At 36.4% G+C, this 18,137-nt stretch overlaps 2 protein-coding genes across 4 annotated transcripts; one reads left to right on the forward strand and one right to left on the reverse strand.

Annotated features, from left to right (window-relative positions):
* Positions 1 to 414: 414 nt before the first annotated feature.
* On the reverse strand, positions 415 to 5,092 carry LOC129360551 (transmembrane protein 144-like). Of its 3 annotated transcripts, none has more exons than XM_055030862.1 (12): positions 4,950 to 5,092; positions 4,646 to 4,801; positions 4,445 to 4,567; positions 3,831 to 3,930; positions 3,639 to 3,719; positions 3,464 to 3,542; positions 3,298 to 3,377; positions 2,663 to 2,781; positions 2,360 to 2,479; positions 1,721 to 1,818; positions 872 to 925; positions 415 to 792 (listed from the first exon to the last, which is right to left on the reverse strand). In XM_055030862.1, the coding sequence occupies exons 1-12, from the start codon at positions 4,978 to 4,980 to the stop codon at positions 709 to 711; spliced, it is 1,125 nt and encodes a 374-aa protein (XP_054886837.1). In that variant the 5' UTR covers positions 4,981 to 5,092; the 3' UTR covers positions 415 to 708. The 3 variants fall into 3 exon arrangements, with proteins under 3 accessions (XP_054886837.1, XP_054886836.1, XP_054886838.1); XM_055030861.1 differs by having other exon boundaries at positions 4,928 to 5,092; XM_055030863.1 differs by having other exon boundaries at positions 4,924 to 5,010.
* A 952-nt stretch (positions 5,093 to 6,044) lies between these two features.
* Positions 6,045 to 10,577, forward strand: LOC129360550 (Golgi-associated kinase 1B-like). Its single transcript, XM_055030860.1, has 4 exons — positions 6,045 to 6,903; positions 8,098 to 8,315; positions 9,503 to 9,729; positions 9,962 to 10,577. The coding sequence occupies exons 1-4, from the start codon at positions 6,045 to 6,047 to the stop codon at positions 10,167 to 10,169; spliced, it is 1,512 nt and encodes a 503-aa protein (XP_054886835.1). The 3' UTR covers positions 10,170 to 10,577.
* Positions 10,578 to 18,137: the final 7,560 nt, after the last annotated feature.

The raw sequence follows: 18,137 nt of genomic DNA on the forward strand, positions 1-18,137 counted from the left end.
CTAAAACACTGTCAGACCAAATGTCAGCTATCGCAATACCTGACTAATCCAGTACGCTTTCATTTCCATCATGTCCGTTTTTACTGTGGCCATCAACTGAAGCATAAATGCCAAACACTACTTTACCAAAAAGCAATGTTTCCTGGTTGATCTGAGGGTGAAATTCACCCTCTCCCTCAAATCTGGTTTTATCTAACCTTTTCCAAATAAACTTAACATCTCATACATTTTCTTCCCTTTACAATAAAATATACAAGTCTGATTGTCAAATATCAGTAATTGCTTAAGAAATTAAACCTGAAGATGCCCAATTAGGTACTGAATATTTGGAGCATTCAATTTATAGCAAATTTAATAAGTGTTTCACCACTTATAAAAATTGATTACAGTAGAAAAAAACAAAAAAAAACTACATAATATTCAAGTTATTTTAATAGACGTCACAAAAATACAAAAAGGATTGATGCAAAACCCTGCCACCAGGTCATAATGTAAATGTGCAATATTTTAGAACAACCTTTAAAGGGTGATAAAGTGTCAAATGTGGGTTTAAGATCAAGTGACTAAAAATATTTTCAGTTACAAATACATCTCGTTTTCAATCTTAGAGTGAGATTGATTTAGCTTCTTGTGGATTTAAAATGAATTCCAAGATCTTTTATTTTAAAAGTAATTCAGTGAAGTCAACAAATGGATCATTTTTAGCTTTCAGAGCTTTGAAATGGCAGTTAGCATAGAGCCAGTCAACACTACACACGTAGCAAAGAAGAAGAGGAGGCCATTCATCAAACCCTGCAGAAAAGAAAACAGATTTGTCATAACTTCCCTGTGGAGAAATCTAAGCAAAGCCATTTGACATTTCACACCTTACCTTAATCTCTCTGAAGACCAAGGATCCCCACAGAGCTGCAACCAGTCCATAGCCCTACAAAACACAAAAAGCCATTTACAGATTTTTACCATTTACCACCCATCTTCATAAAGATAAGACATCTGTTATTATTACAGTGCTTCTCAATTTCAGTCCCCAGACCCCCTGCTCTGCATGTTTTAGATGCATCTCTATACCAGAACAGCTGATTCAAATGATTGCTTGATGTCTTCTGCAGCCACCAAGTATTGCAGAAGCCTGTTAATCACCTAAGATTCAACTAGGTGTGTGGCAGAAGGAAAACACCTATGACACTCAGGGCAGGGGGCGTGAGGACAGGAATTGGAAAAACAACATATTTGACTATAGTAGTGTTGGCTGTGAGAGCAGAAACGAGTCCTAAAACTCATTTATTCTACGATAAAATGTAAAATAGGCAGAACCAATGATGTTGACAAAAAAAAAATCCTCCAAACGCTGAGGCGACATGCAACATGGCAACTGAACAAGGTGTTTGCATACATGGTAAAGCCAAAGTTAAAGAAAACCCATGTCAAACTGGCAAACCCTTCAGTTAAACTATTGCAAGTTTCTTTGAAGCAATTAACATTTAGGGCACCAAATACTAAAATATTTACAACATACAAAAAGTCCTTCAAATTAAAGACTTTAGAGAAGTGCAAACACTAAAAAATGCTATTTTCTGGTTAACTCTGCAACTGCTTTGATGAAGTGCAATTACAGAAAAACTGGAGAAATGTTCAATGAGGTGTGCTCCAACTGTACACAGTAAGAAATCTGAAGATAAAAAAAAAAAAAAGAAACTTTTTTTGGACATAATTTACTTACTGCAGTGACAATGGGGTAGGTAACAACAGCACTCAGGTAGTTGGTGGCTAGGAACCAACAATATGTTCCCATCGTCCACATAAATCCTGACAGAAATGCTGAAGTACAGGCAGAGTGAGAATATTTTTAAAACCACAAAAAGGTCAAATAGTTTATACACTTTAAAAAAAAAATTTAAAAAAGCTTTTATCCCAAATAATTGGCCAGATCTTAAACACTGAACCCTTGCATCACTACTATATGCCACTAAGCAACAGGAAGCGATTACATGACATTTTCAAAACATCAGCCGATTCTGTCTTAGGGTCAAACTGGAGCTATTATTAGATCTTTTAGTGGCCTCTTGGGCACCATGTTTTCTTCATTCTTAGAAAAAGAGCATGTGGAAAATGAGAAGGGCATGCATCTTGACCTTGGCTACACAGAAATGCAATAAGCTCAACTACATTTGAGTTCCATCTGCAGTAAGCCATACACTTATTACTTCATGCTGCAAGGTTAATTACAAGTGTGAGCAAACAAAAATTTGAATATAAATGAGCAGTTTGATTATCATTGCAAGTTAGTCATTTGTGTTTAAACATGATATCATCCAGTTAAAATAGGCCTGGTGAAAGACTCATTAAAATGAGCTGCTACCTGGTAAAATGGCTCTGGGGTAAACCCTGGGTTTGTTTTTCATCACAGCACAGTAAATGGTGAAGTACACTGAGCTCGCAAGGAAAACACCAGAGGTCTGTGCATGAACATAGTCAAGATCTGCAAAAAAAATAAAAAAAATACTTCAGTTAAAGCAACTTCTCAGCAGGCGGAGGGATCACTGCGCTTCATGTATAGATCAAGAGTAGGAGCAATCCTGATAGTCAGCATGACATTTTAATTTTTTCCTTTTATTTTATGCTCATTTGGGAATAGCAACAAGTTGAAGGTTATCAAACCTACCATAGACACTGGCGCCATAAAACATGCTGTCACGACACGCTGCATGGTTCTTTATGTAGAGAACGGGTATGAATGACGAGCCGTACAGCAAGCCTGCCATAACGGCAAGCAGGCAACCACTGATGAAGAGAATACAAAGAGTGAAAAACTGGATGAAAAACTTTAAATCTCCTTTCAGAGCTTGCTCAATTTGTATGTTAATTTTAACATTTGTTCCCTACAGAACTGATAAATAGAAATGAAGCCATGCCTCGTCACACAATTTAACAAAGTGAATACTAAACATTCACTTCCAAAGCCATTTTAGTACCAAAAACATAAATCCTTTTGTATCTGATACTTCATGGTATAAATCCTTCCTTTCATTTTTCAAAGAAAGAAATCCAATCTCTGTGATAACTAAATATGCATTCTTGGGGTAGAATCAGCTTTCCAAACAAAGCTACAGCCCTTGACATCTAATAAGATCTAAACTTTTGAGTCAATAGTGCAGGTGAACATTAACAGCATGTATAATTATTGTGGTGTCTCAGAATGCATTATGTCCAGCGCTGATGATTTATTAAATTCCAAACATTTTTTTGTCCTCCAAATACAAAGCTGTGAGATCACACCAAGGCAGTGTTTGACCTTACATGATTCGCCTCTTCTTTGGTTCAATGGTATCAATCCAGTATGCAGAGGACCGGTGTATAAAACTGCCAGAAATGGATCTCTGGGGGAAAAAAAAAAAACAAAAAAAAAAGTTTTACAATTCACAGTTAAAAAACAAAAAAAAAAAAAAAAAAAAAAATCACCCACCTTGTCAATTAGTAAAGGCATTGTTTCTGACTCTGGATGGAGATTCACATCACTTCTCACAAAGAAAAACACCAGGCCACTAAAGGGAATAAAACCCAGACCAGATTATCCAAACAGCATGACGGCTACATTTATGCCTAGTGACATAAAGGCTCCTAAAAGTTGCATAGCTCACCTGAGCAGACACAAGCCAGCTCCACAGTAATTCAGTATTGGCCTGGAAACATCCTGAGCATCAATCCCAAACCACCCAAATCTGTTTCAAACAGTGACATCCATTTTTATGACAACCTAAAGATTCCCACATAAATGCAGAAAAAAATAAAATAAATACAATTCAAGAGATTCATGCAATCACATCTCTTACCTAGAACTGGCCCAGCCCATCAACAGACTGGATGATCCCCAAATTAAAATTCCAAGACCAAGCCCAATTGCTTTAACAATGGTGACCACTGCCACACTTCCTGTGAATGAAAAGTTATTCTGTGTAAACTATTAGACTAATATTTATCCACAAAATGTTAAAACCCATTTCATAGACTAAAGCTTGAAGTTTTAAATACAGCTATTGAATTTTTAAATACTTAAAGTAAGCCCTCATCATACAATGAACAAAACAGGAATTAACCGAGTCAGAAAGCAAACATTTATTCTTGGACTTTAAGATATTCCACTTTTTAATTTGCTCAATCTTTTGGCAACACGAGCATGGCCAAAGAAGCTCAAAAATTAATTCACATCTTCTCTAGATACAATTCTAGCCAGTTTCATGGAGCCTGCAGTAACTTATAGTGAAATTGACTGTACTCAGAATTGGCCATTTCTCACAGTAGAGACCATTATTATTATTATTATTATTATTATTAACGGCAATAAAAGAACTCCAGTTTTACATACTGAGCCCATCTTCTGCACCATACGATGCCAAACTGCAGAAAGAGGGGTTTTGCTTTAAGTTGTGATTTCCAGAGACGATACCTGTGGCCCAGATCATTCCACCAAGCATTGCAAGAGGCTGGAATTTGGGTGTTCGCAGCAACAGATCGCCAAAAAGAGATACAACCCATATTGATGCACAGCTCACAAAATGATAGAACATACCTATAAAGAGAGAGAAAAAAAGGGGGTTTTGCATTAAGTGTAGAAAAATGAATATTACACCAGATTTTCTCCACTTACCATCTCCTGTTTCTATTTTTTTGACTGGAACAAAGGTGCTTCCATACAGAACCACAGCAGCCATGTTTGCAATTAATCCATAAGCAAAATTAGTGGCGTTTGTAGAGTTACTGGGGACAACAGTTCCCTGGGGGCAAATTCCAGTTTCATTACAGCCTAAAGCATATGGACAAATGTCAGGGCAAACAATTTAATATGACAATTTTCAAAAATGATAATAATAATAATACACACACAAAGCTCAGTGAGCTCCACATTAATCACACAGCAGTACTAACCCACCGTCAGCGCAGAGGCATCTCACCATCATTACAAATAAAAGCAGAGGCGAGCATTTTACCAGAGGCATCATCATAAAAATGCAATACTCGTTCTTTTCCCTGTCGACACAAACTTCCCACAACCTTAAAACACCACAAGAGGCCACGCGTGGGAGTCTGCAGAAGCCTGGAGAGCAAGCAGGTGCCGCCAGTTATCCAATCAGCCGAACCTGGCGCTTTAATTAAAGCCGCGGAGCATCAGGGAAGGCAGCAGCACGCGTGACGACAAGATGACATCAGAGTCTAATTTCATTTGTATAATTAGTTTTGCATGTAAATTCACTGACATTATCAACAATTTTTTAAAATCTTTAAACATTTTTTTCTAAAATCTCTGCAAAATTGCATTCCTTCACATCAACTCTTGTTTGATGACTCATATGGCACAACTGCAGACACAACAGAGCCAGGAGACAATGGTTCTATATTTAAACTCGTTTCGAGTTGGACCAGGAACTCCTCTGTCTGTGGTTCCCTGGCACAGTGCTCTCTGCACTGCAACATGTTTTCTTCCTTCTGATAAGTGTTTTCCTTTCCAGCCTGTTCCGATGGGATGTTCGTTATTCTTTCCCAGTGTGAACATCCTGCATTGACATGTTAAAACCCAAAGGTTAAAACCACCAGATGTCGCCTAAACCGCGGGAAAATGTGCATGCCTATAAATGATTCCGCTTTCAGAATTATAAATATAGTTTAGAACTTATTAAATTGAATGGTGTCAGTAAAACTGATAGTTGTTTTTGAAAAGACAATGTATCTTCAGAAAAGTCACAAAACTTCAGACAAGTTTTCTTAAGTGTCACAATGAATTTTATGTGAAAAAATATTCTTAGTTATATGTATGGGATCCATATTGTTATGATAACCTATGGAATGTTTGAATGAAGTATTCAGAATGTGAAGAGGTGAATATGAATCATTGCACTGCAGCCAATGTGAATTATGTTTTTTAAATGATCTATCTGTTCTTGCTGTCTATAAACTTTTAGAAAGCCTTTCCTCCGACGCTGAGTTTCAAACTCGCGCTCCTCCCCAGTTTGAGCAAAGTGACAAAACACTTTCAGCTTTAATAAATGACAATGGGGAAGTTCCGCGTCCACTGCTGTTATTTCCCCCTCCGAAAACTCCTCCGTAACTTTAGGAGGTTCTCTCTCTCCAAAAGAACTTTGATTGTAGCAACTCTGTGTTTGGCCAACTTGTTATTTTTGGTTTTAAAAGTTGGGCATTTAGAGCAACCCCGGAGCAGAAGGACTAACGAGGAGCGGAAGCGGCACACCCGCAGCGAGCATCACTCATTCGGGGAACTACCGGCCACTTCTGACCTGCAAACCCAGGCTAGTCTGGAGGTCCCGACCCTGTTCAATGTGGTCTACGTAACGCTAAAGTTCAAGAGCCTTAAACCAGCAAATGTTCGAGGTACAATCCGACCAAAGCTGAGAAAGAAAGTGAGAAGAAAAACAATCTATCCAACAATTACGCAGCGCAAACTGGAAAAAGGCCAAGTAAACCGCAGCCGAACCTGGCGCAGCACTGGGACATCGAGGAAAGCGGGACGTCTTGAGGAATTCTCCTTAAAGTCTTACAATGATGGAACAGACCCTCGGTTTAGTAGTATCCGAATTTACAGCGAAATGGCTCCTCAGTGGTTCAGCGCAATGGACGTGAAAAGCATGCGCTTTCTTGCGGATGCCAAAGTTTTGCGCATAAAAGAAATCCCTCGTCTGAACGCACCGTCCCTCGTGATATTTGAGGGTGCAGACATGGACCCTCAAACCCTCAGCCAAAAACACTTGAATAGAAATAATATATGTGGAGGCCAGTGCGGAATTATCCACTGCTCCGTGGGAAACACGGAGGTATTTGCTTTCCATTTGGACAGGGTGCTTGGCCTCAATAGGACAATACCTGCGGTAAGCAGAAAGTTTGGCTTTCTTAACGGTAGGTTTTCATTTTTATTTAGATTAGATATAATCCATAGGTTGTTCATTTATGCTGGTTTCTTTCAAAAACATTTCTTTCAAACCAACAACATGCATTCTGTGAATTGTTTTTTATTTTGCAGGTTTTACTTTGTTAGAGAACATCTTATATTAGTTGGACTTTTCACATTTTGTCACAATTACAAACCTGTTATGAGCTCTTCGTTAGAAACATGATGTATGGTTTTCAAATATCAAAGTTGTGCAATGACTGTTAAGTTTCCTTTAGTGTGAAAACCCCAAATAAAATCTGGTGTCTTTAAGAGTAATCTGATTGAGTCAACCAATGCTGTCATAAACCAGCGATGAAGGTTCTTAGAGAATGTTGGTGAACAAATAGTTCATAAAGACAGAAAAACACAGAAGACAAGTCAAAGAAAAAACTGATGGCTGCAAACCCATCAAGACATGGTCATCTACCAAATGCAGAAGAGTCTTACTTCAAAATTCTGACGTTTTTAATTGTAAAATACACAATGACACATTGCCTTTTTTGCTATATGATATAAAATCCCAATAAAACACATATATGTGACTGAATACACAAAAGTTCAGGTATGAATAATTTCTCCAGCCTCTTATTTCATTTTACCAAAGAGCTGCAGCACAGTTTGGATCTTTCTACATGCAGAGATGTTGGAAGCTTATTGCAACTGGAAGCAACTGTCTTTCCTTTGTTTTTCTGCCTTGCATTACAATAATCCTGCCTGTGACTAATGTCTTCATCTGCTTTCATATTCATGATGGATTTGAAATATTTCTAAATACATTAAGCTGAACCAGGAGAGACACATTATTTTTGCCCTGAGCTTCAGGTTCAGATATCCCTGGTTGCTTCTGCTGTTTAGTTTGCCTTTTAACCTTGTTTGGGAAGAAATAGCAGTAAATCTTTTTTGATACATCACATATGGAAAATTACAACATCAGCATTAACAGACCTTAGAGGAGTGTGGAAACATATGAGTCTTATCTTGGAGAGCAGATTGTTTCTCTCTCCTCTGTCTTTATCTGCTCAATTATAGGGTTCAAAATGAGGTTTTAGTGGTTCTAGCAAACTGAACTGAAACAGAACAGATATCTGTGGTTTACGAAGGTTTAGATGTCACATGTGCTCAAATCCAACAATTTAATTCCTGTTCTTTTGTCACTTTAGATGGTCAGGCCTGCCAGGTGGTTCTATGGGATGTATCGCTACACCCCAAAGACCTTGCTGCAGGCCCAGCTACTGTGAGGATGACATGGAGGGAGTACCAGACCTCACTGACACAGAGGTGTTGGCAAATAAATGTCAATCCAAAGGCCAACTCTGGATGCTCTTCAATTTATCACAGTGAATGGAGCAAATTAGCTCTTTTTGACTTTTTGCTACAGGTAAAAACTCTGATGGATTAAAGCTTTAAATTTAACATCACAGACAAATAAATTGTTTTAGTATTACTCTGAAACCATAAAAATGCAGCTGGAGCATCTCATTAGATTTGGGTGCTATGAAAGTTTCTGAAGACAAACTGCTTCTTTAATCCTTTCTTCCACTATCTTCTGCAGCACTATCTCCCTATAATTACTATTTAGATGCTCTTGTCTTTTGGCATAACAATGTCTTAAATCTACTGAGAAAAATGTATTCTTCCATAAAGGCTGTTCAGTAAACAAAAAAAGAAAAGAAAAAACAAAAAATTCATCATTCGTGTCCTGTCCGTTCATTTCCTGTGTGGGAGGTCTCTGTGTATATTGGCACTGACAGCAAATACTCTATTTTTAAAGAAAGCACAAAAAGTGGAAACTGATTAGTTTGGAAAAAAACATTTTATTACATAAATGTGTGCTTAAATTTGCCATTGTTCATGAATTAACAAACTTCAGTTAATATAATGTATTCTTTATACGTTTATGGTTTCATGGGTACACTTCTGTAATAGTAGCAAACTCATATATTAATTAGTCATATGTAACTGATGCCTGCTTGCAGTTGGAGGTGCATTTAGAGAAGAATGTCAGCTTAAACAAGAATAGCATTGTGAGTATTTAAGTGTTGTTTTCTAGGATTAAGCAGCTGTTGAAATTTAGTAGGTTGTTGCATTTTTTCAGTCTGAAACCTTTCTTGCATCATGTTGTTTTGTTAAGAGCAAAGAATGAACGAGTGCAGTAATCTAATTTATGGTCACCATTCCCTGTGGAGGCAGCAGGTGTTTTACAGCAGGAGGTTCTGCCTTTTCAGGCTTAAGAAGAGAATCCCCTCTGCGAAGATGTTATGCAGCTACGTGGTGGTCTAATTGGTGTTCCTTTAAATTACATAAAATGGTAACTTGAGTAAGAGACACTAAAGAGGAAATCAGCATGAGGTGTTTTTTTTCCTGGCTAAACCTTTTATACCTGATTTTCTTATATTAAAGTGGATCTTATGGATGCAAAATGGAGTGAGGGAAAATATCAAATAAAGGGTTTACCTTTGTTATCAACCTCATGCAAAGGGGATAAAAAAGAAAACTTAATCCTAATTTAAAATCTGTAAATCCCAGCTTGGGCTGTTTCTGAAGAAACGTGAACTGTCTCATTAGATCCACAACCGCCTGGATCCGAGCTGCTGCGGATTCACTCCACGGCAGGAGGATGTGTGTGTTCAACTGGGCCACCATGATATGTGTAAGGACCAGGAAAACATACAACTGGCAAACATCGTGCACAGGGAACATGACCTCAGGCACCTGGTCTTCACCAACAACAAAGGAATCTTCGACCACGATGAGGAAAATCTAGACTTCAGGCTTCTGGAAGGAATCAAGGAGTGAGTTTGCTACATCTTCATCACCGATGTTCAGATTTTAGGATATGTTTTTACAGTTTCTCACAAAAGTTTTATGTGACAGATTAACATATCACAGTATTCCATATTAATGCGACATAACAACAAAACATAGCATATGACTGAAAGGTGGATGTGTAATTTAATCTCAGTGTAAATACAGTTGTTTGATACATGTACAAACTGAATCAAAACTCTTCACGTGTCTCCCCAGGCTGCCAGAGCAGGCTGTGTCTGTGTTGAGGAACAGGAAGCTGAGGGAAAAACTTCTCCAATCGCTTTTTCTGGACCAGATGTACTGGGAAAGTCAGGGCGGCCGACAGGGCATCGACAAACTGATCGATGTGATTGAGAAGCGAGCCAACATCCTCCTCACCTACATCAATGCTCATGGGATCGGAGTTATCCCGATGAATGATTGATTTATATTTTACTAATGAAGGCAGTTTTTACTATTTTTATTATTTAAAATAGTAAAATCTGCAGCTAGATTTAAGTGAATGTGATGAAATAGAGGAATAATCATTTGTGACAGAAACTTTGAACTTGATTTGTGTCTTCAACCTATTTCAAAAGTATAAAAGTCAGCTTTGTCAGACAAAAACTCTTAAGAATGGTCAAAAAACAATCATTTGTTCTATATTTTTGCATACGGGGTCTCAAAATGTATAACTGAGAAGATACAGTCATCCACAAAGCAATAAAGAGCTAAAATCCTCTGTACTTATTTTCCTCACAGGCATTGATGCAAACAGCATGGCAAAGTCATTGCTCAATAATGTCTGCAAGGACAGAAAAATGAGTGCAGTGAATGAAGAATGGAAAACAGAAAGCATCAGGCAGCTAATTTCCATTAAACCTCTTGCACAGCTCTTTTCATTTTTCTGTTTGCCTTTTTATCTTGTGTGATTTTTTTACTTCAGTTCATAACTTTTGCTCATTGTGTAGTTTCAATAAAATCATACTAAAATTTGGAAAAATGGACATCATTGGGGTTCATTTTTACAGTCAACGTTTAATATTCCTGTATAATTTAACTGAATATTTCCTTCTAGAATACAACAATATACATACATGGAGGATTCATCTATTTTCTCTACAAAAATGCAGACTTTTTTTGTGTGTAAGATGATGACTATCATGTAATTTTTGTCAAATGAAATGTGTAAATATGCTTTTGGACAAAAAAGCCATTGTTTTTAAATAACATTTTACGAATGAATTAGAATCATGTCTCAATCAAAGTAAAAACAGGGAAACCCACCTCCTCACCTTTTGTTACATTTGGAAGGAATCAACATGTTTGTTTTTATTGTTTTCATTGTGGATCACATTTTTAATTATACAGCCTATTTATTAAGTTACTCCTAAAGAAGCTGGCTGAATTCAAACATATTGAAAACAATTGAAGCTTAAAGAAAAAAAAATTGTACTGTTTAAACAAAAATCCTTATATATATATGTCACTCTGTGTGTGATGAAAGGGCATAATCTGAGTTTGATATTGTAATTTATTAAATTGCACCTTTACAGTGTTTATGAGTATTGTAGACTTTATTGTAGATTGTATATTATATCCTTAGGGCATCATACAAAGTATTGTTGTTATCGTGAATCTGGTCACATGACATAAATGTACTAACTTTAATTTGAACCAAACATAAATTTTAGTCATGGGCTGTTTTATGTTTTTAAATATTTATTTCTTTTTGTAGCAATTTTGTAATTTGTAGAAGTCCAAAAAGAAAACGTCCATAAATAATCAAATGCATTCACCCTAAGTAGAAGTTGTGGTTTATTATTGCTGTCATTGGTTTTTACAGTTTATATTTTTGGATATTAAAGTCGCTTCACTTCAAAATACAAATGAGCAAGCTGTTTTAGTTTCAGCAATAAAAGTAAAAAGCAAAATCAGAAGTCATTTGTATTCTCAAAGATTCGACTGGAAGTTGTTTGTTTGGTTTGGTGCATTAAGCTGCCTGTTGTTTTGGCCTCTGCTCACCTGAATTACTTAGAGTGGATTCCATGTCTTGTGTTTGTGTTTTAAAATAACCCCTACAGTTTGAAGACAAACTCTTCACACATATTCTCTTGTATTATCTCACCAAAGCACACAGACAAAAGATGACCTACATGGGTGAAACAATTGAAGCTAACAGAAACAAAAATAGACAGGGTGACTCTGGCTGGACCTTTACTGATGGTTTATTTCTCCACTTGAATTCAATCCCCTTCAGTGAAGCTAAAAAAAAAAGCCTTATGCAGAGTTCTGCTGACCTCAACTGCAAGATGAACGTCACAAGCAGCTGAACATCTGTCTGATGTTCAAATAAAAACAATACACTGAGCTGTTCCTCTTTCTTGAAACAACGTTCAGAATTACATTCACAAAACAAACCTCCACATGTATGTCAGCCTGTTAGGTATGAGTTAGCCTGGGCCCTTTTGTCCCCCACTGGCTCCTTTTCAACTTGATCAATTCTGCTTACTGGTTTTGTTTTGTGTTCGCTTTCTAATAATACAGAACATATCACAACAAACAGAATATCAAAGCAGCTTGTTTATTTCAGGGACGTGCCACCCGCTGTTTACTTTCATTCTGTGACACAGACTACAGCTGAGTTCTTTCCAAGAAAAAATCAGCAAAAACTGTATGTGTCACTTCCAAGTGAGCTGTGTTGATGGAAACATTCAACATCTGTGTGGTTCCCAAGGTTAGTTCTATAATCAGACAAATTAAATGAGGTTTATATTATACAAAATGTTGCTAAAATATATTTTTCTTGAAAGATTTGGCAAGACATTTGACAAATACCTCTAAATGTTGAATTTCCTAACTAAGCTAAACCAGTTGGAATTAAAATTCAGGGTTATTTTTTATTAGAGCTGTCAGAAAACCAACAAACTGATAAAAACCAAGAATAAGTCGCAATCCAATCTTTCCATTGGTTTTAAAAGCAATTAAAATAACTTTTTAGAGATAAAAAAAAACTGCCTTGAGTCAAATGTATAATGTATAGGTTGATGATGGTAGTATCTGTAATCACACTTTCTTGAAGTCTGTCAGTCTCTATAACTTCAATACGAATGGATTTCTCTCCTGTTTTTTGTTTGTTTGTTGTTGTTTTTTTGTTGTTTTTTTAGGAATAAATGTTTCTAAAAGTATCATGTTGAAAGGATGTGAGACTTCTTACCGAGGAGACTAAAATGGACAAGATTATGCACTTTTCCTTCAAAGATCACATCATCCAGAGAGTAAATTGGCCTGGAGCACAAATTCCTACTCATCTTCAAAAAACAGACTCTACACCACAAATAACTGCCCCATGACTTAGATTTAAAAGCAAAATCAAAGGATGAGGGAAGAGGACTCTATTGGTGATCGGATACAACAAATAGCTAAGGTGTTTTGTTTGTGAGTCTAAATTTGATCAGAAGCTAATTTTTTTTTAGCAGTTTCACTTTTAAAGTCATTGGCTGATGTCTGTGAATTATATTTATTAGTATCTGCTGTCTCAAAGTGGTATCCATAGATGCTTAGCCAGGATAATTAGATGGGTTATTTTTTATGTGTCTGAGCCAAGTGAGTCAACTGCGACTTCTATCAGTATTTAACTTCTATCCACCATATTTGTGGAATTAGCCTGGGGTAATTGTTAGGACCAACTTACATGTCAAAGCTGGACAGAGTGGCTTTGACATATGACTTCATCAGAAAAACATCATGGCAGCTGATAAAGAGCAGGTAAACCCTGAAGTAACACAGACTGATTTTGTAAAGAAAAGTGAAAGTGGACAGTTACTGCATTCCTCACAGTAAGAAGACCAACCTGAACTGGGGCAGAAATAAAAGCACCACTTGAATTGATTGCCATCATGCTTTATATTTGAATGTGCTGTCATGCTGAGGCTGTGTGCCTGTTTGCTAAGTATCCCATCTACTTCTCTCAGCCAGTATTTCCCCTGACTTCCTCTTTATTATAGGATATATCCCCAGGTATATTTTCACTTTATAAACTCTCAGTTGACCTTCAGACATTTTTATTTAACACCTTTACGGCACATTTTTTGATCTCAAGCAGAAAAAATATATAACTTTTTTGAGCTACAATTCTGAACAAAGTTGAAAATTAAATGTGAAAATTATAATCTAGGGTCGTAGGTACCTTTTCACCCTTTTGGAAATATATGTAACAAAGCATTGTTCCATTATAGCAAAGCGAAATCTGGATGAACATTTCTGGCAGGGACATTTTTTTTCCATAGCCAGAAAACCTGAAAATGTTTTTTTTATATGTTGATTTTATCTTTGGTAAAAGATGATGCACTCGTACTGGTAAGGCCTTACAAAGTGAACTAGAAAAATGTCAACATGAGTCAGATAAAGTCAGGCCACAGCTTGTTTTACTTCCAGCTAAACCTGCACCAGGCCTAGAGATGTGCTGATTCAGACCAAACGGGAGCAAAAAATTATATTAAAATTTGCTTTTGGGAGACATGCTCATCTGTAGAATAATAAATTGCATTTTTCTTCAGGTTGATAAAACATAAGACTGTCATTTTCTTTCTTTTACTATTTTTCTTTATTTTTGGAGACCTATCAAGGACCAGGCCTGAGCTTTATTGTATAGGATAATGTTTACTTTTCTGATTGGATTTTAAGTTCTACTTTCAAAGCTTTAATTGCTTTGAGAATAAATGTTACCCTAGGCCAGACAAATGTTTTTGCATATTCAGGAAACTTGAAATGTGACTGACTAATTAATGAACCAGTAATAAACACCAACATAAGTTCACCTTGGATTGTGTTTTTGTAGTTTGAATTGAAACCTAATAAAGGAAACAACAGAGATGATACCACCAGATTGAGGGCATGAACATTCAATATGTTTAATCCTCAAAAGAAAGTTCAGTGGATATAGTATATCAAATACCTTGACCCAAGTAACATAGTAAGTTTCTTGAGATTTAGTTGGAATGTTATTTCTTTTTCATTCTTAAAGAACTTCAAAACCCAAGTCAGCCACACTAAATCAGATTTTTGTTAAGAGGTGAAGGTGAAAAGCTTAAAGCTTGTCTGTGATGGAGCCCAGGAGTAAGACTAGCTTCCCTGAGAGCAATGAGCTGCATCATTGAAAACATCCAAGATAAGATTACACAGAATGCATGCACAACACGGAGGTGTCAGCTGCAGGGAAACAATCTATTGTGGGAAGCAGATCTGGTTGCTTTTTATGTCAGATTCTGCAGGAGGTCCACAGTCAGGAAGCAACCTCTGCTGCCCAATAGCTTCACTGAATGATGGTTTAAATGTCATGTGTTGCACGAGGATATTTGATCTCCAGTCTGACATTCAATGCACAATATCCTATTTAGGCATTTGTCTCCTTTTTTTAATGCCATAACGATGAGGTGTAGCATACTTTTCTGTTGAAGTGAGATAATAATCTAATGTTAAAAGCTGAACTGAATTTTTGGCTCTATTTCTAAATATCTTCATAAAATGGAAGCTGCATTTTGTGAATGAAAAGATTTAGGTTATTTTTTCAATGAGTGAATTCTTTCTGCTTTCTGCCAGACTAATTAGACTTACAATTCAATAAGCTCGCATTTATGTTTTTAAAAGTTGTTTTCTTAAAGGTCTGATATTCTACTTTTAAAGGTCATCTTTCCAAAACCTGTAAGTGGACAATCATTGTCATCTATCCCTGACATTTCAGTTTATGATTAAAAAAAAAATAAAAAAAAATTAGAAAACATTTCTGTTAAGTAATGGTACTATTGTCAAGTTCTGGTGACATCACTACTGTATCTGATGGGTTTGATGATGACACAAAATTTTAATTTTAATGAAATACGTTGAAGTTTCTGTTTGCAATATGATCCTCTCATTGGGCCCCAGGTAAGTCAAATGGTTCATATGTTTATTTTTAGTCGTCAAATTAAATCGGTGGCTCAGAGATAATAACATGATCAAGTCTAACAGAAAACCTTTTCAATTTTAACCTCTACACATAACCCGGGGAAAACTAGACGGTGGATGGATGAAATATTCAGAGGAAAGTAGTGGAATGGCTTTTTATGACAAATTCACTTTACTTAACATCACTGACTTATTTATTTTGGAAATATGCTTAAAAATGTTTTAACTTCGGTTTCTATATTGGCAAAGTGTTCCCAAGACTCTTAAGCATTTTCAGAATCAAATGTCTTTTGTGTCTTACCTTTCTTGGTAGGATTTTGATCAACCACTTCGACTGAAGTTTGTTATCAGTAGAAAACTATTGAAGTGACAGGTAAGGAGGGAATATGTCAAAACATACCAAACATACCAAATAAAAGTACAATAGGTATCACTGCAGGGACTCAAGGACGTGGACAGAGAGGAAACTTTTTTTCCATCTGATAGAGCACAAACCTATGAGTTGACATCTGAAGCCACAAAGCTTTTGAAAGATTAAAGGGCGAGTGCACAGATGAAAAAAGAATATGGTCAGGCATCTCCATGGACCGGCATTTCGAACATCTGCTAACAGAGATATATGGGCCAATCAAACAGTCGTGGGCTGAATATGTCAAATTCTATATTTAGAGATGCTATCATGAGCGGCATGTAGAGCATGAAGAGTCTGGATGAGACGACTACAGCGGCTTACTGTATGATTCACACATTCCCTGCCAGTGCATCACATGACAGAGAAATTCTATCAGTATAACATGTTTTTTTTTATTTATTTCTGATTGCCAACCTAATCTTGGCAAATTATTGACTCTACTCATTATATGAGATTTTTCCTTTGATAGTGTGGCGTAAAAAAGCTCTGAAACTGTCAGGATTGCAGACTTTTCCTCCTGCAGAAGTTGCTCTGCTCCACTTGGAAAACTAGGAAGTGCTTCACAAACCAGTGAAGCATGTAATTTGAACAATTTTTAAAATATCTTGATTGAGAGCCAAATTTTTCATTCCCTCATGGAATCCTGTTCTTGTGTTCAACTACTGCTTTGTACTGAAGGTTAGAAATATTTTACAAATTCAACAAAACTTCTCTCTGCATGTAGAGATGTTTAGGAAAAACAAAATATGATAAATATTTTGCTGTAAAGTGACAAAATGTGGAAAAGTTGAGACTATTTTAATCACTACAAAAACAGAGGTGGAAAATATTCATGGTATTCATGTATAAATCAAGAATCTCAAAGTTAAAGTCATCAAGTTGTCATTATCCATGGCAAGTTAAATGTTGCCATTGATAATGATGAGGGGCGGATGAACTGCATTATGAAATTTGAAAATTTTCACTGACTCCTAACTTGACCTTCAAATATATTCCTCCAACGTCCTGCAGGAAAGCAAGGCCACATGCTAAAAAAAATAGCAAAAGGAAATTTAGGTCAGTGCTTGAATCCTTCAGTGGGAAACTGAACTACAAATGTATTCTTTAAAGACACTTGAGCTTCAGCTTCTTTCAAAGTTCATCACAAAAAATGAGTCAGGATTAGTGTGAGAGAAGGAAATAAAGCTTCACTGTTGACTGGTCTCTGCCCTCTAACTCCACAAGAGAGAGGATTTAACTGTTGCTCTTCCCTAAAATGTACAGCAACTTTTCAACATTTTATTTTATGTTTATGACTGATGCTGAAATTGAACAAGATGAAAATCCCTCTGAATGTTTTGGCAAAATTCAAAGGCAGTGAGAAAAAAACTGGATTTTATTTCATGAACACATTTATTATTAGTTTTGTTTTATTAATAGTACCAAACAGATTAAACATGTTTTACAACGAAATAAATGGTTTAGATTTACATAAACCTGCCACTTCGCGTATAATTGTATTCATCTGACTTACTTTTAGTTCATACTGCACACATCAGAACAGGACCTTCACCACTTTAGCTTCTATGAAGCAGGAAAAGGAAAGAATGTTTCTGGGCCGAGACACCAAAGCAAAATATTCCATGATCAGTGTCAGCCATCCTGAAGAAATCCAAACAGGAACACAGCCCGGGCTCAGGCGGCACACAGAGTGGGCCTAAAGGAAATGAGTGAACCCAGCCTGAGGGTGCGGCAGATTCAGAATAACGGCCACATACCCTGTGACCTCATAGAAGGTCTAAAATACAGATTCCTGGGCAGAATAAAACCCCAGAAACAACACTGATAATTGGGCCCATGTTTTATTGCATCACTTTCTATGAAAAGTCAGCTTATTTTATTTGTTTTTGCTGTCATTGTTCTTTTAAATAAAAATAACAAACATTTTTTAAGTAGGTCACTTCTAGCAAACAATCTTCTTAATAAGGTTCATGCTTCATTTGATGTTATTTGATTTTAAAATAAGTATATTCTGAGCTGTATTATGCACCTATTTATAAAAGGTTGTGCTTCAGG

Source organism: Poeciliopsis prolifica, unplaced genomic scaffold (genome assembly GCF_027474105.1).
Source record: "Poeciliopsis prolifica strain line A6 unplaced genomic scaffold, Auburn_PproV2 SCAFFOLD006, whole genome shotgun sequence".
Lineage (NCBI taxonomy): Eukaryota > Metazoa > Chordata > Actinopteri > Cyprinodontiformes > Poeciliidae > Poeciliopsis > Poeciliopsis prolifica.

What these genes read in the sequence shown, in the direction of transcription:
- LOC129360551 (XM_055030861.1), bottom strand. Translation starts at nt 5,000, where the DNA reads ATGATGATGCCTCTGGTAAAATGCTCGCCTCTGCTTTTATTTGTAATG. An exon ending in CCCCAGAGCCATTTTACCAG is followed by an intron (nt 1,819 to 2,359) that starts GTAGCAGCTCAT and finishes CCTGTACTTCAG; the next exon opens with CATTTCTGTCAGGATTTATG. An exon ending in TGGTCTTCAGAGAGATTAAG is followed by an intron (nt 793 to 871) that starts GTAAGGTGTGAA and finishes TCTTTTCTGCAG; the next exon opens with GGTTTGATGAATGGCCTCCT.
- LOC129360550 (XM_055030860.1), top strand. Translation starts at nt 6,045, where the DNA reads ATGGGGAAGTTCCGCGTCCACTGCTGTTATTTCCCCCTCCGAAAACTC. An exon ending in TTTTTGACTTTTTGCTACAG is followed by an intron (nt 8,316 to 9,502) that starts GTAAAAACTCTG and finishes CTGTCTCATTAG; the next exon opens with ATCCACAACCGCCTGGATCC. An exon ending in CTTCTGGAAGGAATCAAGGA is followed by an intron (nt 9,730 to 9,961) that starts GTGAGTTTGCTA and finishes GTGTCTCCCCAG; the next exon opens with GCTGCCAGAGCAGGCTGTGT.